Below are 21,075 nucleotides of genomic sequence, written 5' to 3'. Positions count from 1 at the left end.
ACATTTTACATGAATCTTGAAAAGACTTCAGTTCATGATAAGATAGGACTATTGTCATCATTCTGTAATTTTCAAATTTGTCTGTCTTAGGCAGTGGCTGCTTGGTAACTGTTGACTAATATGTGTGATTGGGTGAGGTGACTAATTACCTGTGGAACTCCAAATAAATTGCACAATCTTTTTTGTGCATCAGATTCTTTTTATATAAAACCTAAAGTTAGGTAGAATAATTTTAAAAGTACCTTCCAGCTTATATTGATTTCTTAAAGCTCAGCTATAGACATCTGAATATCCTCCTAATGGCGTGGGAGTACTCCAATTTATTTATTAAGGAAAAGAGACTTCTTAACATTTTTGTGAAGAGGAGACATTTTTGGATGCTACAGAGAGAATACAGTTTATAAATAAAGTTTCCTTGGTTTCCCAAGTCTTTCCTTCAGGCTTCTTTCTTGCCTGGTAAGTTTGAGGAGAATGTGATCTTATGACCCATACCAGTGGGCATTAGTCTTTTCTGTCAAAAAATTTAATGGAAATTGAATAAATACATCATAATGAAAGCTCACTTAAGTGAAAAGCACTTTTCTAAAATGGATAGAGAAAAGTATGTTTGATGTCACTTAGTTAAAAATAAAAATGACCAAATTTAGAAATTTCTTATATGTAAGTCATTATTTGGAAAACTGAGTAAATATTTACTGGAATAAGGTAAGTGGTGCTAAGAATGACTTGAAATCGTGTTTTGTTGGAGTTTATTAAGGATCTTGTGCACGTGTTACTTGCTTGCATGCATTTCTCTTGTGATTTACTAAAAAGGGAAACATATGCTTGAATAATATGTTCCCATGCTGAGTGACTTAATTATTTCTCATGATGGGTTCTATCTGAAAAGAAAATGTTTCACAAATTGGCAGTAGAATGAATTTACATTGTCAGCTGGTACCCGCTGCTAGCCTGTGTCACCAAATGCTTCCCTTCTGTACACCATATCCTGGGATGTGCCCTCAGTTCGTAAAGAGCTACTACACTAGGCTGGAAAGATACCCCTAGAGAAAAGTTAGGAATGGTCTACCCAGTTAACATAAGCTGCAAATCCCAGCCCAAGAAAGACTCTTTGTGACGATGGTGACCTCACATCTCCCTTATTTTGTATTAACCATGTTATTACCCAAAGACTAGAGTTGTGTTTTAGAGCACTGTTGCTACTACCTGTATGTGGCTATTGAGTATGTGAAATGTGCCTGATCAGAATTGGGATGTGCTGTCTGTATAAAAGAAATGCCAAGTTTCAAAGACTAAATATCTAAGTTTATATTGGTTAAATGTTGAAGTATATTTTATATACAGGTGATATAAAATACTGTGAAAGTGAATTTTACTTTTTTTTTTTTACACTTTTTAAAACGTGCTGTTGGAAAATTTAGAATTCCATCAGGGGCTTAAATCTCTTGGACAACACTGACTTAGTGGGTTTTATTACCTATAGATCAGAATAACTGTAACTATTATAGATTCTGGGCTTCCCAGGTGGTGCTAGTGGTAGAGAACCCGCCTGTCAATGTAGAACAGATAAGAGATGGGGGTTTGATCCCTGGGTTGGAAAGATCCCCTGGAAGAGGGCATGGCCACCCACTCCCGTGTTCTTGCCTGGAGAATCCCATGAACAGAAGAGCCTGGTGGGCTACGGTCCATGGAGTCACAGAGTTGGACACAACTGAAGCAACTTAGCACACATGCATTGAAGGCTCAACACTTAAGCAGAATTTAATTTTGCATGCAGTATTCCTCTGTTTAAAAACTTTTGCATGCTATCTTCTATATGCATCATGAGTTATTTCTACTTCAGAGCTGTGTTTTTTTCCTATGCTTGGATTAGCAAACACGTATCCCCACTTCTGGACCCACTGATGTTAATGTATATATACTTTAAGGTCTTCTGAAACCTCAGACTATTCTGTGGAACTATTCTTGCTTTATTCCACATTGACTTCTTCCTTATCTGAGTTTATTTTGCCTCTACAAAGTGTATCACAGAGCTGACAATTCAATTCTGAAAATAACTTCTAATGGTGTGAATGTGTTTTTTAAATTAGAAAACATTTTGGTGATGGGAGGCAAAGAATACAATCTTCTGTTTGGTCACAAGTGATCATCTTCCATGCACAGCTGACTGTCAGTGGGTAGTTGGTTAATATAATCCCTCATGAGCTGTCTCATCATTGTTTCAGCTTTCTGGTGCCTTGATTGCTGTTGCTAATATCACAAAACAGGGACGCATGACTTAAGATTGTGTTTTTTTGATTAAGTCAATTTTTAAAGTGGCATTTTTAGGGAAATCCAAGTTATGACACCAATAGAATAAAGGAAATTCAGAATTGTACCTTTTGTAATAGATAATGTATTTTATCTGTAGTGTCTTTTTACTTTTTAAATAAAAATGGCCTTTGAATGTTCAGGATGATGCCCGCCAACTCTTTGTGCTTGCTGGTGCTGCAGAGGAAGGTTTTATGACTGCAGAACTTGCTGGAGTTATAAAGAGACTGTGGAAAGACAGTGGTGTACAAGCCTGCTTCAATAGATCCCGAGAGTACCAGCTTAATGATTCTGCAGCATAGTAAGTAATCATAACTTCATGATCATGAATAGTTACTTGCAAGTCAAATATACCTCCAAGTCAGTTTTAATGCAGAATTGGCTGACACATTCTTGTACAACTCAAGGTATTCAGGATGACAATATTTGAACACTTTTTCTGTCTCTCTGTGTGTGTGTTTGCAGGTAGCGAGGCTCGTATTTCTTTTGTGTTCAAAAATTGTCTCAGGGGACACATGCTTATGTAACTCTAATCATGCAGCATGGAACTGTTTCCAGTATACTTCCAAGAAAGTATTTGGGATTTCCCAAAATTTACTTTGAATTTGGGTGGACCTCTAGTTTGTCTGGGAGCAGCCAAAGGGGAGGGTAACTAATGTGAGTGCTCTTCATTTACTTACGTTCCTGAGAAGTCACTTGTCCGGGGACAGGCACCTTGAGTCCCAGGCACCCTGTTTGAAGAGGTGTACAGTGATACCATCAAGATATTCTCATTGATGAAAATAAAGGAGCTGTAAACGTGACAATTTTCAAGTATATGTGCTGTGTTGCATTAGACATTGTTTAAATTAATAGATATCGAACTGCAGTTTTTAGAAGAAAAGTTTGCCCCAGTTTTCTAGGTGGTGGCCTCAGAAAGTGTATAAAGTAAGTTTTGATAAAACCTAGTCAGGGAGTTTTCTATTTGGTGATCTGCATAGGAAAAAAAATATCAAGAATTTATTTCCATTATTTGGCACACATGCTCAGCAGTGTCAAAGATGATACTCTGAGTAGAAACAAGTGCCTTACGCTTATTTTATTTTCCAAAGTTAGTTTTCTTGACAGAGCTCTTGGCTCTCAGGGATACAAGTGAGGATTAAATAGAAGATGCCAAGTATTAGAAGGTCTGGGTAAACACACATACTTTGCCACAGTGAAAAACAAATGGGTGTGGCTGCTGAGAACCTAATTATAGTAATGTCATGGGTTGCACGTCAGTGTACTCGGCATGACGTTAATGATTTAGTGTGAGTGAAGAAGTAATACAAGATATTGTGTAACCTGTCATAATTTTTATAATGCTATATTTTTTAACATGTATTTTTAGTGTTTTACAAGTGTATAAGCCATATGTATTATTACATGTATATAACATCTCATTGACATGTAGCTCATCTCTCATCTGGTGTCCTTACTTTTTACAAGAAAATATTCTTTGACTTAGTGGGTAGGCCATTGTCTCCGTGTTGTGTACTCATGATCTGAGGTGTTTTTTTTTTCTCTAGCACTCACAGATTTACATGTATTTTGAGGTAATATTATTTATACTTAACATTGAGGACTATTTGATTCTTTTTTTAAATCCCTGCCACTAAACTGTAAACTCAGTAAGGTCTGTTTTTGCCCAGTGTTCTATCTCCATTGCCTGATACATGGTCATCACACAGTATGCCCTTATAGTAATAAACCAAACTTTCCAGAAGCTAGAAGAAAAAAGTAGAAAAAAATTTTCTTAGTGCAAAACACAACTCTTGGTCCACAATACTTGCTTTGGCACCACCAGAACCTGCAGAAAGATCAAAGTGGAAATTACTTATGCTGAGTAACTTGCTCTGAGCTGAGCCCAGCAAGAGGAGCTATTTGAATAATTATGGGGTGCTTCTCAGGGACAGTAGATTAAAGTTCATTTCTCCCTATCTTCCTGGATGGACACCCCACTTCCCACGAAGTATATTTGCCCAGACCCCTTGTCCTATACACAGTGCTTAGAGTCACTTTGGCTCTCTGTTATTTCATTACTTATCTTAAGATGGCAAAAATGGAGCCATTTTTCAAGAATGAAGGAAGTCATGAAACTCATTATTCTCCTTGGTAGTTATAAGGCATCTTGATTTCTGAATTCTTGACCAGAGATAGAGGGTGCTGCCCAATTGCCCAGTAAGACCATCTAACCATCAATCTATGAAAAATTTGTGATCTTTTAAAACAATTGGAGTTTTTCACAGTGCCTGTTTTTCTTTTTTGTCTTGTTGAAATATAAATGTGCATTATTTTTAGAGGCTAATAGAACTATAGCAGTTTTAAGCAAATAAATGTTTATATGAGTAATCAGAACATATTTTAAATAAGAACAGCTCCTTATTTTAAAGGGACAGTTAGCAAACTCTTGTCATGGCCTGTTTTAAGTTAGATTTTATTACAGTAAAGTGAGCTTTAATATATGTGGAACTAAAAACAGATAAAAAGTAGGAGATTATCAGCAATGTAGTAATACATTATTTTAAAATACAGATAAACTATCATCTCTGTGTATTCTAGTATCAACATCACATACATATACTTGTCTATAACATTTTGATTACTAATTCAGCAGATGGCTTTCCAATTCCATCTCCACAAATCATATATTTATTGAGCTCCTTTTGTGGATAAGACACCATTCTAAATGGCTAAAGAACACTTTGAGAGGGCAGCATCAATTAAAGTTGCAAAAGTTGGTGCTTCTCTAATGAACCTTGATGTATTTGCTAAATTATCTTGAACTGTTCCACTCTAGCATTAGGAAACACTGCAGTCGTGCTCCCCACATTCAGGTGACCTTAGGATTAATTCATAGCCTACTAGTGGATTTATGTTCTAAGATACAAGATGTGACTGTTCCTACCTCCTTACTACGCTTTTTCTGATGTGAGTAACATTCCCTTTTATCCATGCACCTTTCAGATTTGTTACAGTCCTCACCTCACTCTCCAGTAAGCCCTCTTCTTAACCACTCAGGTTCACCATAATCTCTCTATACCTGTACTGTGTGTAACCTTACTGATTCTACTACATAATTGGGCACAAAAGAATTGCACAGTATGATACCACTACATTTTTATAGCACAACATATTTTGCATTATTGGCGGAGAGAGTTGAATGAGTGGCTACAATCAGAAATAAAATATGAATGTTGATTCATAGAGCCAGTAAAATGTAGAGTACAGGAGCATGTGTGGTGGTTTTGTATGTATAACTTAAGGCTAGTTGAAAAGGAACAATCCTGAATTCAGCCTTTGGCCAGGGGTTTCCTCACTACTTTCTCAAAAAGGAAGGCTTTCTGCAATAACTCCTCAACAAGAAAGAAATGTCTAGAAAATAAACATAGTGCTACATCAGAAAAATGTAATAAAGAGTTTTTAGAGACAAATTCATGGCTTGCAGTGAGTCGGGTGCTTATGGAGTTTTGTGGCTGGAGAAGTATAAACATTTTCATTTCAGAGAGAGTTGTGTAAGATACAGATTTTAACTGGTCAAATTACATCATTACACAGAAATGTAAAAACTTGCAGTAAAAAAATGCAGTACTGCATTTATCAAAATGTTCTACTCTTTGATTTGATGATCTTTATTGATAACGTTAACTATTAGCATATTGTTTATTTTTCAGCTATTTGAATGATTTGGACAGAATTGCACAACCAAATTATATTCCAACTCAACAAGATGTTCTCAGAACTCGCGTGAAAACCACAGGAATTGTTGAGACCCATTTTACTTTCAAAGATCTTCATTTTAAGTGAGTAGCTTCAAAACATATAATATGTGAATTCAGATATAGAATACAAAATACAATGTTTAAGGGGAAAATGTATAAAAAAATTTAAAATTTTTTAGGTTTGGAAATTATGAAAAAAATGTTTTTCAGGTCCAAAGGGGGATATTTTTATTTAAGAAAAAGAGACCATGCAGATTTCTTTTGCCTGTATTTTTCACAGTGGCTTAAATAAAAATAGATTTGGTTTTTATTTTTAAATAGAAGCTACTGCTCTAATACTGTATATTTTGGAAAAGTATTGCCATCTATTTTTAGGTTTTACTAATAGAATATATGCTGATTTGTGGAAATGTTTTTAAAAGCTACCTTTTTAAAATTTTTCACAAAGATTTTTACTCACACTTACATTTCTACTATTTCATGATGAAAAATGTTCATTTAATTTACAGTGTACTATAACTTATTGAGGTCTGAACAGAGAAGTATTGAATGGTAGCCTATAGAATGAAAGGGATCCTGAAGTTCATTTTGTCTTGTTCGCTCATTTTATAATGAACCAAGTTCAGGGAAGTTCAGGATTGAACTTTGAAAATTGTTACTTAGTAAAAAAAGAAAAACAAAATGTGAGAAAAACTGCTGAATTTTGCTCCAGTTAATTCCAGTGCTCTGAAACAGTATGATAATAAGTCAGAATTTCTGAAACTATCATAAAAAGAGGTTTCTAGTCAGAGATTAAAAACAAATATGCATCAGCTCACCTCAAAGAACCTCAGTATTACACACTGGGGACCACAGCTAAGTATGCAACTATACCTCTGAGTCTCTCCGTAAGTGTTTTAAATATAATACATCTCTTACTAGCATTCATCACTACATTATCCCACATTCAGTGATTCATGTAATTGAGTTTTCCAGGAAATTAAAATTTAATTTCAGTTTTCCATGGCAGCTTCCCTCTCAGAAACAAACACTGCCTTGCTTTCTTAAACAGAGATACAGATCATAATTAGCTTATCTGAGCATGTAACTTTTGGTACTATAGTATGGTACTGTTTTGCATTTGCTTGTAATTTTTTTCTCCTCTCCCTGCTGATATTATCTTTTATTTACTGAAATCATTTGCCTTCTTTTAGTTTACTGACTATTTGTAGAATATTACATAACCAAACTCAGGAATATTAAAATAGCTTTATTTTAAATCATCTGATTTGTCTTACTTGATTACTATTGCTGGATTTATTTAAAAATTATGAAATTATTTTAAGTATAAGGAAATTCAGTGTTTGGCTTGTAAGGTTTATTGCATTTTTTTTTAACCTTGTTTTACGACCATATTTGGTAGCAATCTTAAATTATGTTCAGATCATCACTTTGTTCTAACCGTGAAATCTGAGGAAAAAGTGCTTGGGGTTAAGGTTACCAAATAAGGATTCTGTACCTGCCCTTGTTAGGTAAGGGCAAACGTGTTTAAGATTCTTAATTGATGTTCCAATCTTGCCCAGTGTCAGAGGTTTGTACATAAAATGGGTTATTATCTGTAAAAGGAAACAGAGGTGACAGCTCTGTAAATGATGGGAAATGGCAAAGGTAAATATTACGTCAATTATTTGGTGCTTCAGGCAATCTGTGTCAAATTCAGTCACGTTCTTGGGTAGATGCACTATAAATATTTACTTTCAGATCATGCTCATCAGTTCCAGCCTAGATTTCCCGAAGTTGTCATTTCAACATCAGGTAGGTTGTCTGTTATCATGATCCTTCCAGGAAGTCCACTTACCTTGCTCTGTTTAGTTTTCTTGGGTGACGTAAAGTTTCGCAGGATGTTTATAGTTACTGTTTTCACTTGCTGACTTAAACATAGGGCTGTCAGGAACTTAAATAAACTTTGTCTTATTTTGGATTTGAATTGTTAAATTACTATCATTGCTAACATATGGTTCCAAGTATGCTTTTTATATATTTAAGAGTCTCAGAAAAATGAAGACAAAAATGTGCTTAGAACAATTCTACTGGATACTCCTGAGTGTGTTTTATTGTTTTGTGTGTTGTGCGGTATAAATTCATTGTCCAATTTTTTAACTGCTGATACAAAATTTTAGTTTCACTTGTTTTCTGGTATGGGAATTAACAAATTTAAAATGAGTCAACAAAGCATTATAACTTAGGAATATATACTGTCACCACTGTGACCAGGCATTTATGGACAGTGTCTAGAGGATTATTTTGCTTTAAAGAATCAACAGTTTTATTGGTATTTTGTTATATTTTTGCTGAAAATAGAATTTTCTAATAGAAGGGATGCTTTATCATTGTAATATGTTTCTATTCCTTGTCTATAGTAATGTAAATGTGCGGTGGTTTTGGGGTGGAAAGTCATTTATGGGGTAGTATTCATGTATAGTCAATTAGCATTGTCCCAGTCTTGGTCACAGTGATATCAGGTAACAGTCTTGAGAGTAAGTTAGCACAGTTCAGGATCTTCAATACATTCCTTCCATCTTCCCTCCCTCTCTCTGCTCCCCTAAAGAAAGAAATCTAAGAAAGCTCAATTTCACTCCCTGTTTAGTACTAGTCAACAGTCTCTTCATATGAAAAACATAATCTTTGTTTTGGATTAAATAGAAATTCAGAATTTGAAGATAATTTTAATATATGTGTAAAACAATGAATAATGCTCTGTGTACAGTCTGATCCTTTGTTGTATTGGTTCTTAGTCATTTTTGCTCCTTGAGTTAGGCCAGTGATTCTCAAAGCCCAGTCTGCAAATCAGCAGCATCAACATCACACATAATGTCTGAGAAGCACCAGCTTAAAGGTTCTTTGCTTATGCTAGGCTTCACTGGTGGCTCAGATGGTAAAGTATCCACCTGCAGTGCAAGGGATCCAGGTTTGATCCCTCGGTTGGGAAGATCCTCTGGGGAACGGAATGTCTATCCACTTCAGAATCCTTGCCTGGAGGATCCCATGGACAGAGAAGCCTGACAGGCTATAGTCCATAGGGTCACTTATGAGCAATAATGCATGACCATCATTCATTCATAAATTAAATTGAAGAGATTGTTTCTGTATTCATACTACTTATCAACTTAAAGCTATTTTATATTTAATATTGCCAGAGCATAACTAGAAGGTCTGTATCTTTAACATGGTAAAATTAGTCTATTATTGATCCATTTTGAGTTTAATTTTGCATATGATATTAGAGAATGCTCTAATTTCACTCTTTTTACATGTAGCTGTCCAGTTTTCCCAGCGCCACTTTCTCCATTGTATTTTCTTGCCTCCTTTGTCTTAGATTAACTGACTGTAGGTGTTTGAGTTTATTGCTGGGCTTTCTGACCTAGTCCCTTGATCTGTAATTCTGTTCTTGTCCCAGTATCATTCTATCATGGTATTTTGATTACTGAAGCTTTGTAGTATAGTCTGAAGTCAGAAACTCTGACTCCGCCAGCCTCATTTTTCTTTCTCAAGGTTACTTTGGCTATTTGGGATCTTTTGTGTTTCCATATAAATTTTAAAGTTTTTTAGCTCTAGTTCTGTGAAAAATAGCATTGGTAAAAACTAGTCTAGTACTGCTTAAAAGTGTTTTAAAATACTCTGTAGACACAGTTCATTATTTCATTCAACAAATACTTACGCAGTACATTTGTTTGTCCAGTGGAGGCCAAAACAAAGTCTTTGTCTTTACATCACTGTACGGTTGGGGGATGAGAGGAAATGAAATACATATTTAGTATTCAGGGGGTGGTAACTGCTATGATAAGAAAAGCAAGATGGCATATACTAGCTAGCTCCTTAAAGCTTCTGTAACAAATGACCACAAAGTTGTGGCATAAAACAACAGAAATTTATTCTCTGATAGTACTTGAAGCTAGAAGTTAAAAATTAGTTAGCAGGATTATGCTCTTCCTGAAGGCTAAAAACGAAAAATCTAATTCTCATCAAAATCACTTTTAATATCTGTATTTCTAACCAACTGTATTTCAAGGTATTCTGGACTTTTTCTGTCAAATTATTCAAAATTCTTCTAACCTTTCTCTACTACCCACTTCCAAAGCCACATCCACAGGAGTATTTGTTTTACTGCATTACCCAAATCTGGGTACTAAAGACGTGTCAGGGTTCTCAGAGGAAACAACCTGTACAGTCTGTTTATTTCAAGGAGCCGGCATACCTGACAGTGGGTGTTGGTTTGCAGTGCAGGAGAGCGGGCTCAGGTAGACATTCATTTTGCAGTATTGAGGCAGATTGTTTTCTTCTGAGAAACTTAAGCTTTTGCCCTTTAGGCCTTTCAACTCAATAGATGAGGTCTGCCCACATTATCAAGGATAAATTCCTTTAGTGAAAATCAACTGATTATAGATACTAACCATAACAATAAAATACCTTCACAGCAGCACCCAAATTAGTGTTTGATTAAGTAACTGCATATAATAGACTAGCCAAATTGATACATAAACCAACCATCAACAGAGGGAAAATGTGGGAGAGGGAGGGTTCTGTTGTTATTTTACATGGAGTGATATATGACATGTGATCAGAGAAGTTAGCTAAAATATATTATCTTTTTGGTAACGCAGTCTTCAAATTGTGTTCCTTGGCAGTTTAGCAGATGGGTAATCATTTTCATTTCTTTTATTTTGTTTGATCTTCATTACCAGCTGTCCTTTTCACATCTTACCCATTTTAATTTAGTGTATAGTAGAATCATTTTGTTATATAGCATACTTAAACTTAATGAACAATTTACTAGCTAGACTAATAGAAAAATACCATTTAAATGATGATAAAAGTAACTAGTATTGTTACTTTTATATTGAGTACAAATCTGATGCACTTGGATTTGGTTTATAGGCCAGTGCTACTCTACTGGGAAAATTCGTTTTGCCTGAGAATTAAATAGGGACTATTTTAATTAGTGCAGTATCTAGATAAATGGACCCTTTTAAAATGTACCGGTTCGCATAGTGTTTCCATTATGTAAGCGACTATTTCTAGATTGCATAACATAATCTATGTGAATTTCAACTTTTGCTTAACTTATACTCTTAGAGGAAAGAGCAGAAAACATCATTATATTGTTTGTGTTACTACTTTGTACAGCAACTTTGAATGGTCTTCTATTGCATATCATGTAAAAACTAGTAGTAGTTTTTTCACTCCTAGTATTCACACTATTCAATAGGCCACCCATTTATCTCATCTCTCTTTTTTTCTGTACCATGATTTTATTTTTTTATTTAGGCAGCCTGTTTGCCCCTATTTAAATATGACACCTTTCTTACCTCTAATGGTTTCTCCTTTACATTTAAGTCCTGCTATATTGCTTCACAGAGAAAACATTTTGTAGTTGGACAAGGGGACCATGTTCTCTGCCTCTGATGTTCTGTGACTCTGGTGAATTGAATATATTCTATTATCTCTGCATTCTCTAGATGCTTCCTGTGACTTCTCTGTTCACACATAGTTCAGCCCCTTCATTTGTGTGTTTTAATGTTCTTGTTCTAATGTGGTCTCATATGTTAATGAATTTGGGTATTTTTTTTTTTTAAGGTATTTTGGGTTTTTTTTGTTTTATTGTGAGAGACCTTCCCTTCTAGCAGACTTTTTCTCCCTTAAAGTCCTTTTCTCCTTACCTTCCATCCCACATTCTCCGTGCGATTTGGAGCTTTTTTGTTGATTTTTTTATAGAACTCCTCCTGTGTGTGAGCATTCAGGGTGATGTCAAACTCATTCCTCCTCTTACAGAATGTTTGATGTGGGAGGACAGAGATCTGAGCGGAAGAAATGGATTCACTGCTTCGAAGGAGTGACCGCCATCATCTTCTGTGTGGCGCTGAGTGACTATGACCTGGTTCTAGCTGAAGATGAAGAAATGGCAAGTAGAACCTCTTTTAAAGATTGAACATGGAATAAGAAGAGTTGGAATTGTTGCCAAGAATTTTTCTAAGAAAAAGTCTTGAGAAATTATTGCTAATGCCTGAATAATGTGAAAGTTCAGGCACTTTTCTCTAACTTTTCTATTTAGTACATTTCCCTCTTAGCATGCAAAGAAGCATACTTTTTATGATGGATCCTCATAAAAAGGAGAAGGCAAAGAGTTCATCTCACTTCAACCCTAGATGTTTAGGCATTTCTGTGATCTGGTATCTACATACTGATTAAAAATAAAGTTAGCTCCGTTATAGTCCAAGGCTTATATTTCTTACTTCTGCCTGCTTAGTAATCCCTGAGCTATATTATACTTTGCTGCTGTCATGTAATTGTCACATGTGTTTCAGTGTACCATTAATCTGGGGGAAATATTTTTAAATAGAAGAGCTATAAATGTCAGTTTCTTTTTTTTTTTTTAAGATAAGCTATATACAGTTACTGTTCAGTAGGTGTAACATACAACATTCATTTCTGTCCTTCTGGCATTCTATAATATATCAGTGCCCTTTTTGAAACCACAAATACCAGAAGGGCAGGAAACAGGAATTGGAGGTTTCCTTCCCTCATACACTATTATATAGGGTATTGGTCTAATTGTGTTTCAGCTTTTTCAGTTCATTAATCTTTAAAAACCTCTACTTACCTTTTAATGGAAACTTCAGTTCACTCTGTAATGATGAGGTCCCCTCTGAGATGTCTGCACTTGGCATTTCTAGATCACAAGCTCCTGCAGTACAGTGACACACTGCGGGCACTCAGCGAGTGCTGGATGGACGCAAAAGGGTGATGAGTGATGCAGATATTCATCTCACCTAAGATCATCACGTGTGCTTGTTCTTAAATGGCAGAAGTGCATTTTTGTGATAGGTTATCTATTTTTCGGCTGACTAAGCTCTATTGTACTGCCACACTTTTTTCCCCACACACTCATTATTTTTTAAAAGTAATATTTCTCAGAATCTTTGCCCTTCTGACACACTGGCTGTATTCTATTACAGAACCGAATGCATGAAAGCATGAAGTTATTCGACAGCATATGTAACAACAAATGGTTTACAGATACATCTATTATACTTTTTCTGAACAAGAAGGATCTCTTTGAAGAAAAAATCAAGAAGAGCCCTCTCACTATATGCTATCCAGAATATGCAGGTATTTTACTTTCTCTGTCAACTCATAGATTTCTAAGTGAAAGTTCCCTAAGCCAAGATTTCAGTCGTTGATTTGAATCTTTTGGCTTAGTAGTTCTTAACCTGTAAGCAAAATTATTTAGCAAACTGCATTCAAGCCCAGGTAGCTCCTTGAGGTATGGATGATTAAAAATAACATTCATTTTATGGAAAAGCTGTTAGATAATTTTCTGTGGTGACCCCAAGTCTTTGTAAACATAAGAAACTGATTTGTTCATGCAGTTAACAGATCTTAGGTCAGGTATTGTGTGATGCACAATAAATAAGATATGTCTCTGTTCACTGACTAATCTCTAAGACAGAGGTACTCCTGAGGAAACATGATACAACAACAGTCCATCATGTGACTGCAGAGGAAAATGAACAGTAAGTAATTGTAAGGGGGGGAAGATTAGAAAGGAGTCTGAGTTAGCTAACTGCTGAGGGGAACGGGGGAAGGGTTCACAAGAAATCCAGGCTTTGGTAATGAGACCTTAATGCTACTTCAATTTTACTGCTGTGGAAAACGGTCTGCTTTGAGAAGAGGAAACCTGAGATTCAGTCCTGGCTTTCCCATAATTTGCTCTTTGATCTTGAACGAGGCAGTTAATTTTCCTAAGTCTCAGTACTGCATCTGTGAAATCAAAAGTTGGGCAAGAACACTGCTTTAGTTCTTTGGAACACTTCCCTGGTGACTGCTGGAAGTAGGCACAAGGAGCACAGATACCCCTCGCCCCCTCCACAAAGAGTCGAACGTGACAGAATAGTAACAACCATTGCTCCATCCTAATTATTTTAAGAATTTTTTTCTTATAGACAAAATTTTAGTTTTGTATTGAGTAAATTGTATGAATATTTACTGTCTTTCCACGGGCAGGGTTAAAACAACCGTGTGCTATGGATGCTTTTGTATCCCACAATCCAGGTGAGAGCACTGGGAGGAGTGAAGCAAGAGTCCCAGTCCAGACCCAAGTTCACTGCCCCTGCTGCATCCAGAACATTAACAGCCAGAATACATTTAATTACATTCTTTTTTTTTTAATTTTTATTAGCTGGAGGCTAATTACTTTACAATATTGTAGTGGGTTTTGTCATACATTGACATGAATCAGCCATGGAGTTACATGTATTCCCCATCCCGATACCCCCTCCCACCTCCCTCTCTACCCGATCCCTCTGGGTCTTCCCAGTGCACCAGGCCCGAGCACTTGTCTCATGCATCTCACCTGGGCTGGTGATCTGTTTCACCATAGATAATATACATGTTTTGATGCTGTTCTCTCGAAACATCCCACCCTCGCCTTCTCCCACAGAGTCCAAAAGTCTGCTCTCTATATCTGTGTCTCTTTCTCTGTTTTGCATGTAGGGTTATCATTACCATCTTTCTAAATTCCATATATATGTATTAGTATACTGTAATGTTCTTTATCTTTCTGGCTTACTTGACTCTGTATAATGGGCTCCAGTTTCATCCATCTCATTAGAACAGATTCAAATGAATTCTTTTTAATGGCTGAGTAATATTCCATGGTGTATATGTACCACAGCTTCTTTATCCATTCGTCTGCTGATGGGCATCTAGGTTGTTTCCATGTCCTGGCTATTATAAACAGTGCTGCGATGAACATTGGGGTGCACGTGTCTCTTTCAGATCTGGTTTCCTCAGTGTATATGCCCAGAAGTGGTATTGCTGGGTCATATGGCAGTTCTATTTCCAGTTTTTTAAGAAATCTCCACACTGTTTTCCATAGTGGCTGTACTAGTTTGCATTCCCACCAACAGTGTAAGAGGGTTCCCTTTTCTCCACACCCTTTCCAGCACTTATTGCTTGTAGACTTTTGGATAGCAGCCATCATGACTGGCGTGTAATAGTACCTCATTGTGGTTTTGATTAGCATTTCTCTGATAATGAGTGATGTTGAGCATCTTTTCATGTGTTTGTTAGCCATCTGTATGTCTTCTCTGGGAAAATGTCTGTTTAGTTCTTTGGCCCATTTTTTCCTTGGGTCATTTATTTTTCTGGAATTGAGCTTCAGGAGTTGCTTGTATATTTTTGAGATTAATCCTTTGTCTGTTGCTTCATTTGCTATTATTTTCTCCCAATCTGAGGGCTGTCTTTTCACCTTGCTTATAGTTTCTTTTGTTGTGCAAAAGCTTTTAAGTTTCATTAGATCCCATTTGTTTATTTTTTGCTTTTATTTCCAATATTCTGGGAGGTGGGTCATAGAGGATCCTGCTATGAATTATGTCGGAGAGTGTTTTGCCTATTTTCTCCTCTAGGAGTTTTATAGTTTCTGGTCTTACATTTAGATCTTTAATTCATTTTGAGTTTATTTTTGTGTATGGTGTTAGAAAGTGTTCTAGTTTCATTCTTTTACAAGAGGTTGACCAGTTTTCCCAGCACCACTTGTTAAAGAGTTTGACTTTTTCCCATTGTATATCCTTGCCTCCTTTGTCGAAGATAAGGTGTCCATAGGTTCGTGGATTTATCTCTGGGCTTTCTATTCTGTTCCATTGATCTATATTTCTGTCTTTGTGCCAGTACCATACTGTCGTGATGACTGTGGCTTTGTAGTAGAGCCTGAAGTCAGGCAGGTTGATTCCTCCAGTTCCATTCTTCTTTCTCAAGATTACTTTGGCTATTTGAGGTTTTTTGTATTTCCATACAAATTGTGAAATTATTTGTTCTAGTTCTGTGAAAAATACTACTGGTAGCTTGATAGAGATTGCACTGAATCTATAGATTGCTTTGGGTAGTATAGCCATTTTGACAATATTGATTCTTCCAATCCATGAACACTGTATGTTTCTCCATCTGTTTGTGTCCTCTTTGATTTCTTTCATCTTTTATAGTTTTCTATGTATAGGTCTTTTGTTTCTTTAGGTAGATATACTCCTAAGTATTTTATTCTTTTTGTTGCAGTGGTGAATGGTATTGTTTCCTTAATTTCTCTTTCTGTTTTTTCATTGTTAGTGTATGGAATGCAAGGGATTTCTGTGTGTTAATTTTATATCCTACAACTTTACTATATTCGTTGATCAGCTCTAGTTAATTTTTTGGTAGAGTCTTTAGGGTTTTCTGTGTAGAGGATCATGTCATCTGCAAACAGCGAGAGTTTCACTTCTTCTTTTCCTATCTGGATTCCTTTTACTTCTTTTTCTGCTCTGATTGCTGCGGCCAAAACTTCCAACACTTTGTTGAATAGTAGTGGTGAGAGTAGACACCCTTGTCTTGTTCCTGATTTTAGGGGAAATGCTTTCAATTTTTCACCATTGAGGGTAATGCTTGCTATGGGTTTGTCATATATAGGTTTTATTATGTTGAGGTATGTTCCTTCTATTCCTGCTTTCTGGAGAGTTTTAATCATAAGTGGGTGTTGAATTTTGTCAAAGGCTTTTTCTGCATCTATTGAGATAATCATATGGTTTTTATCTTTCAGTTTGTTACTGTGGTGTATTACATTGATTGATTTGCAGATATTAAAGAATCCTTGTATTCCTGGGATAAAGCCCACTTGGTCATGATGTATGATTTTTTTAATATGTTGTTGGATTCTGTTTGCTAGAATTTTGTTAAGGATTTTTGCATCTATGTTCATCAGTGATATTGGTCTGTAGTTTTCTTTTTTTGTGGCATCTTTGTCTGGTTTTGGAATTAGGGTGATGGTGGACTCAGAATGAGTTTGGAAGTTTACCTTCTGCAATTTTCTGGAAGAGTTTGAGTAAGATAGGTGTTAACTCTTCTCTAAATTTTTGGTAGAATTCAGCTGTGAAGCCATCTGGTCCTGGGCTTTTGTTTGCTGGAAGATTTCTGATTACAGTTTTGATTTCCTTGCTTGTGATGGTTCTGTTAAGATATTCTATTTCTTCCTGGTTCAGTTTTGGAAAGTTATACTTTTCTAAGAATTTGTCCATTTCTTCCAAGTTGTCCATTTTATTGGCATAGAGCTGCTGGTAGTAGTCTCTTATGATCCTTTGTATTTCAGTGTTGTCTATTGTGATCTCTCCATGTTCATTTCTAATTTTGTTAATTTGGTTCTTCTCTCTTTGTTTCTTAATGAGTCTTGCTAATGGTTTGTCAATTTTGTTTATTTTTTCAAAATACCAGCTTTTAGCTTTGTTGATTTTTGCTATGGTCTCTTTAGTTTCTTTTGCATTTATTTCTGCCCTAATGTTTAAGATTTCTTTCCTTCTGCTAACCCTGGGGTTCTTCATTTCTTCCTTCTCTAGTTGCTTCAGGTGTAGAGTTAGGTTATTTAGTTGACTTTTTTCTTGTTTCTTGAGGTAAGCCTGTAATGCTATGAACCTTCCCCTTAGCACTGCTTTTACAGTGTCCCATAGGTTTTGGGTGGTTGTGTTTTCATTTTCATTCATTTCTATGCATATGTTGATTTCTTTTTTGATTTCTTCTATGATTTGTTGGTTATTCAGAAGCATGTTATTTAGCCTCCATATGTTTGAATTTTTAATAATTTTTTTTCTTGTAATTGAGATCTAATCTTACTGCACTGTGGTCAGAAAAGATGACTGGAATGATTTCAATTTTTTTGAATTTACCAAGACTAGATTTATGGCCCAGAATGTGATCTATTCTGCAGAAGGTTCCGTGTGCACGTGAGAAAAAGGTGAAGTTGATTGTTTTGGGGTGAAATGTCCTATAGATATCAATTAGGTCTAGCTGGTCCATTGTGTCATTTAAGGTTTGTGTTTCCTTGTTAATTTTCTGTTTAGTTGATCTATCTATAGTTATGAGTGGGGTATTAAAGTCTCCCACTATTATTGTGTTACTGTTAATTTCCTCTTTCATACTCATTAGCATTTGCCTTACATATTGCAGTGCTCCTATGTTGGGTGCATATATGTTTATAGTTGTTATATCTCCTTCTTGGATTGATCCTTTGATCATTATGTAGTGTCCTTCTTTGTCTCTTTTCACAGCCTTTATTTGAAAGTCTATTTTATCTGATATGAGTATTGCGACTCCTGCTTTCTTTTGGTCTCCATTTGCGTGAAATATTTTTTTCCAGCCCTTCACTTTTAGTCTGTATGTGTCCCTTGTTTTGAGGTGGGTCTCTTGTAGACAGCATATATAGGGGTCTTGTTTTTGTATCCATTCAGCCAATCTTTGTCTTTTGGTTGGGGCATTCAACCCATTTACATTTAAGGTAATTATTGATAGGTATGGTCCCGTTGCCATTTATTTTGTTGTTTTGGGTTCACATTTATACAACCCTGTGTTTCCTGTCTAGAGAATATCCTTTAGCATTTGTTGAAGAGCTGGTTTGGTGGTGCTGAATTCTCTCAGCTTTTGCTTGTCTGTAAAGTTTTTGAATTCTCCTTCATATCTGAATGAGATCCTTGCTGGGTACAGTAATCTAGGTTGTAGGTTATTCTCTTTCACTACTTTAAGTATGTGCTGCCATTCCCTTCTGGCCTGGAGGGTTTCTATTGATGGATCACCTGTTATCCTTATGGGAATCCCCTTGTGTGTTATTTGTTGTTTCTACCTTGCTGCTTTTAATATTTGTTCTTTGTGTTTGATCTTTGTTAATTTGATTAATATATGACTTTGGGTGTTTCGCCTTGGGTTTATCCTTTTTGGGACTCTCTGGGTTTCTTGGACTTGGGTGGCTATTTCCTTCCCCATTTTAGGGAAGTTTTCAGCTATTATCTCCTCGAGTATTTTCTCATGGCCTTTCTTTTTGTCTTCTTCTTCTGGGACTCCTGTGATTCGAATGTGGGGGTGTTTCACATTGTCCCAGAGGTCCCTGAGGTTGTCCTCATTTCTTTTGATTCTTTTTTCTTTTTTCCTCTCTGCTTCATTTATTTCCACCGTTTTATCTTCTACCTCACTTATCCTATCTTCTGTCTCCGTTACTCTACTCGTGGTTCCCTCCAGAGTGTTTTTGATCTCATTTATTGCATTACTCATTTTTAATTGACTCTTTATTACTTCTAGGTCTTTATTAAACATTTCTTGCATCTTCTCAATCTTTGTCTCCAGACTATTTATCTGTAACTCCATTTTGTTTTCAAGATTTTGGATCATTTTTATTATCATTATTCTAAATTCTTTTTCAGGTAGATTCCCTATCTCCTCCTCTTTTGTTTGACTTGGTGGGCATTTTTCATGTTCCTTTACCTGTTGGGTGTTTCTCTGCCTTTTCATCTTGTTTAGATTGCTGTGTCTGGAGTGGGCTTTCTGTATTTTAGAGGTCTGTGGTTCCTTTTTATTGTGGAGGTTTCACCCAGTGGGTGGGGTTGGACGATTGGCTTGTCAAGGTTTCCTGGTTAGGGAAACTTGCGTCGGTGTTCTGGTGCGTGGAACTGGATTTCTTCTCTCTGGAGTGAATGTAGTGTCCAGTAATGAGTTTTGAGATGGGTCTATGTGTTAGGTGTGACTTTGGGCAGCCTGTATGTTGACGATCAGGGCTATGTTCCTGCGCTGCTGGGGAATTTGCGTGGTATGTCTTGCTCTGAAAGTTACTGGCTCTTGGGTGGTGGTTGGTTTCAGCGTAGGTATCGAGGCTTTTGGATGGTCACTTATTACTTAAAGATCCATGTAGTCAGGAGTTTTCTGGTGTTCTGAGGTTTTGGGCTTAAATCTCCTGCCTCTGGATTTCAGTTTCATTCTTCCAGTAGTCTCAAGACTTCTCCAACTATACAGCACTGATAATAAAACTTCTAGGTTAATGGCGAAAAGATTCTCCCCCGTTAGGGACTCCCAGAGAGGTTCACAGAGTTACATGAAGAAGAGGAGAGGGAGGAGGGAGATAGAGATGAGCAGGAGGAGAAAAAGGTGGAGTCAAGAGGAGAGAGACAGATCTATGCATTTGTCTGTTCCCAAAGTGTTCTCGGTAGCCCAGACACCCACAAAGATTCACAGAATTGGATTGGGAAGAGAAGGGGAAAGGAGGAAGTAGAGGTGTTCTGAGGTAGAAAGCGGAGAGTCAAAAGTGGGAGAGAATAATCAACACACTCCTCAATAAAAATGGGAACTGAATATTGGATTCTTAAATGTCCAAAATTTATATCTCATATTGAAAAAGAAAGGTTAAAAATCTAGAGTAGAGGTTAGACTCGTAAAAATACAATATTGAAAACAAAAACAAAAAATTTTAGAAATATATATGAAGTTCGGTTTAAAAATAGGGCTTCTTTTTTTTTTTTGCAAGGTTATAGTGAAATGAAAATGAGAATTAAGGAGTAGTAGAGGAGTAGTAGAGGACTTTAAAAGAAAATAAGAGAAAAAGAAAAAAAAGAAAAGAAAAAAAATTTATTTTTCCTAATTAAAAAAATCATAAAAATATATGAAATGAAAGTTAAGGAGTAATGGGGGAGTAATAGGGAATTTTAAAAGACAATAAAAGAGAAAAAATAGGAAAAAAAATTTTTAATTAAAAAAAAATAAAAAGGTAAAAATATATCTAGGAATTTCTCTGGAGCTGTTGTGGTCAGTGTGGGTTCGGTTCAGTTTCAGATAGCTCCTCGTTCCAGCTTACACTTCTCGATACCTATAGGCCCCTTCCGGTGTAGTTGGTGTTATCTACAGGGATTTTAATCTGTTGCACTGGTCCCTTCTGCAGCGTTTCCCTTTGTTTATTTGGCTTCTGATTGCCGGTCTCTTCAGTGCCCAATTTCCGCCCTGACACAGGCGGGTGGAGGTGGTCTCTTATTCAGGTTGATAGTTCCGTAGCACTGCGGGGAGGGAGGGGCGCTGCAGGCAGATATCTCTGTGTGTGGGGAGCACTCACAGTGTTCCTGCCACACTGGGTTTGCCCCGCTCACGGGTGTGTGCTTTCCCGTCTACACTGCTCAGGCTCCCGGCTGCTCTATATGGAGCGGGCCCTGCGTTGCGTATG

The 21,075-nt window shown here is 36.4% G+C and overlaps 1 protein-coding gene across 1 annotated transcript in view; it reads left to right on the top strand.

Annotated features, from left to right (window-relative positions):
* Positions 1-21,075, top strand: part of GNAI1 (G protein subunit alpha i1) — a 107,564-nt gene that overhangs the window by 69,301 nt on the left and 17,188 nt on the right. The window contains exons 5-8 of the mRNA XM_065939773.1: positions 2,454-2,611; positions 6,003-6,131; positions 11,859-11,988; positions 13,043-13,196. Of these exons, the coding sequence (XP_065795845.1) occupies positions 2,454-2,611; positions 6,003-6,131; positions 11,859-11,988; positions 13,043-13,196 (571 nt within the window). The remainder of the gene's footprint in view (positions 1-2,453; positions 2,612-6,002; positions 6,132-11,858; positions 11,989-13,042; positions 13,197-21,075) is intronic.

The sequence above is a fragment of the Muntiacus reevesi genome, chromosome 6, assembly GCF_963930625.1.
Source record: "Muntiacus reevesi chromosome 6, mMunRee1.1, whole genome shotgun sequence".
Classification (NCBI taxonomy): domain Eukaryota; kingdom Metazoa; phylum Chordata; class Mammalia; order Artiodactyla; family Cervidae; genus Muntiacus; species Muntiacus reevesi.
This window is presented reverse-complemented; position numbering and strand designations above follow the sequence as displayed.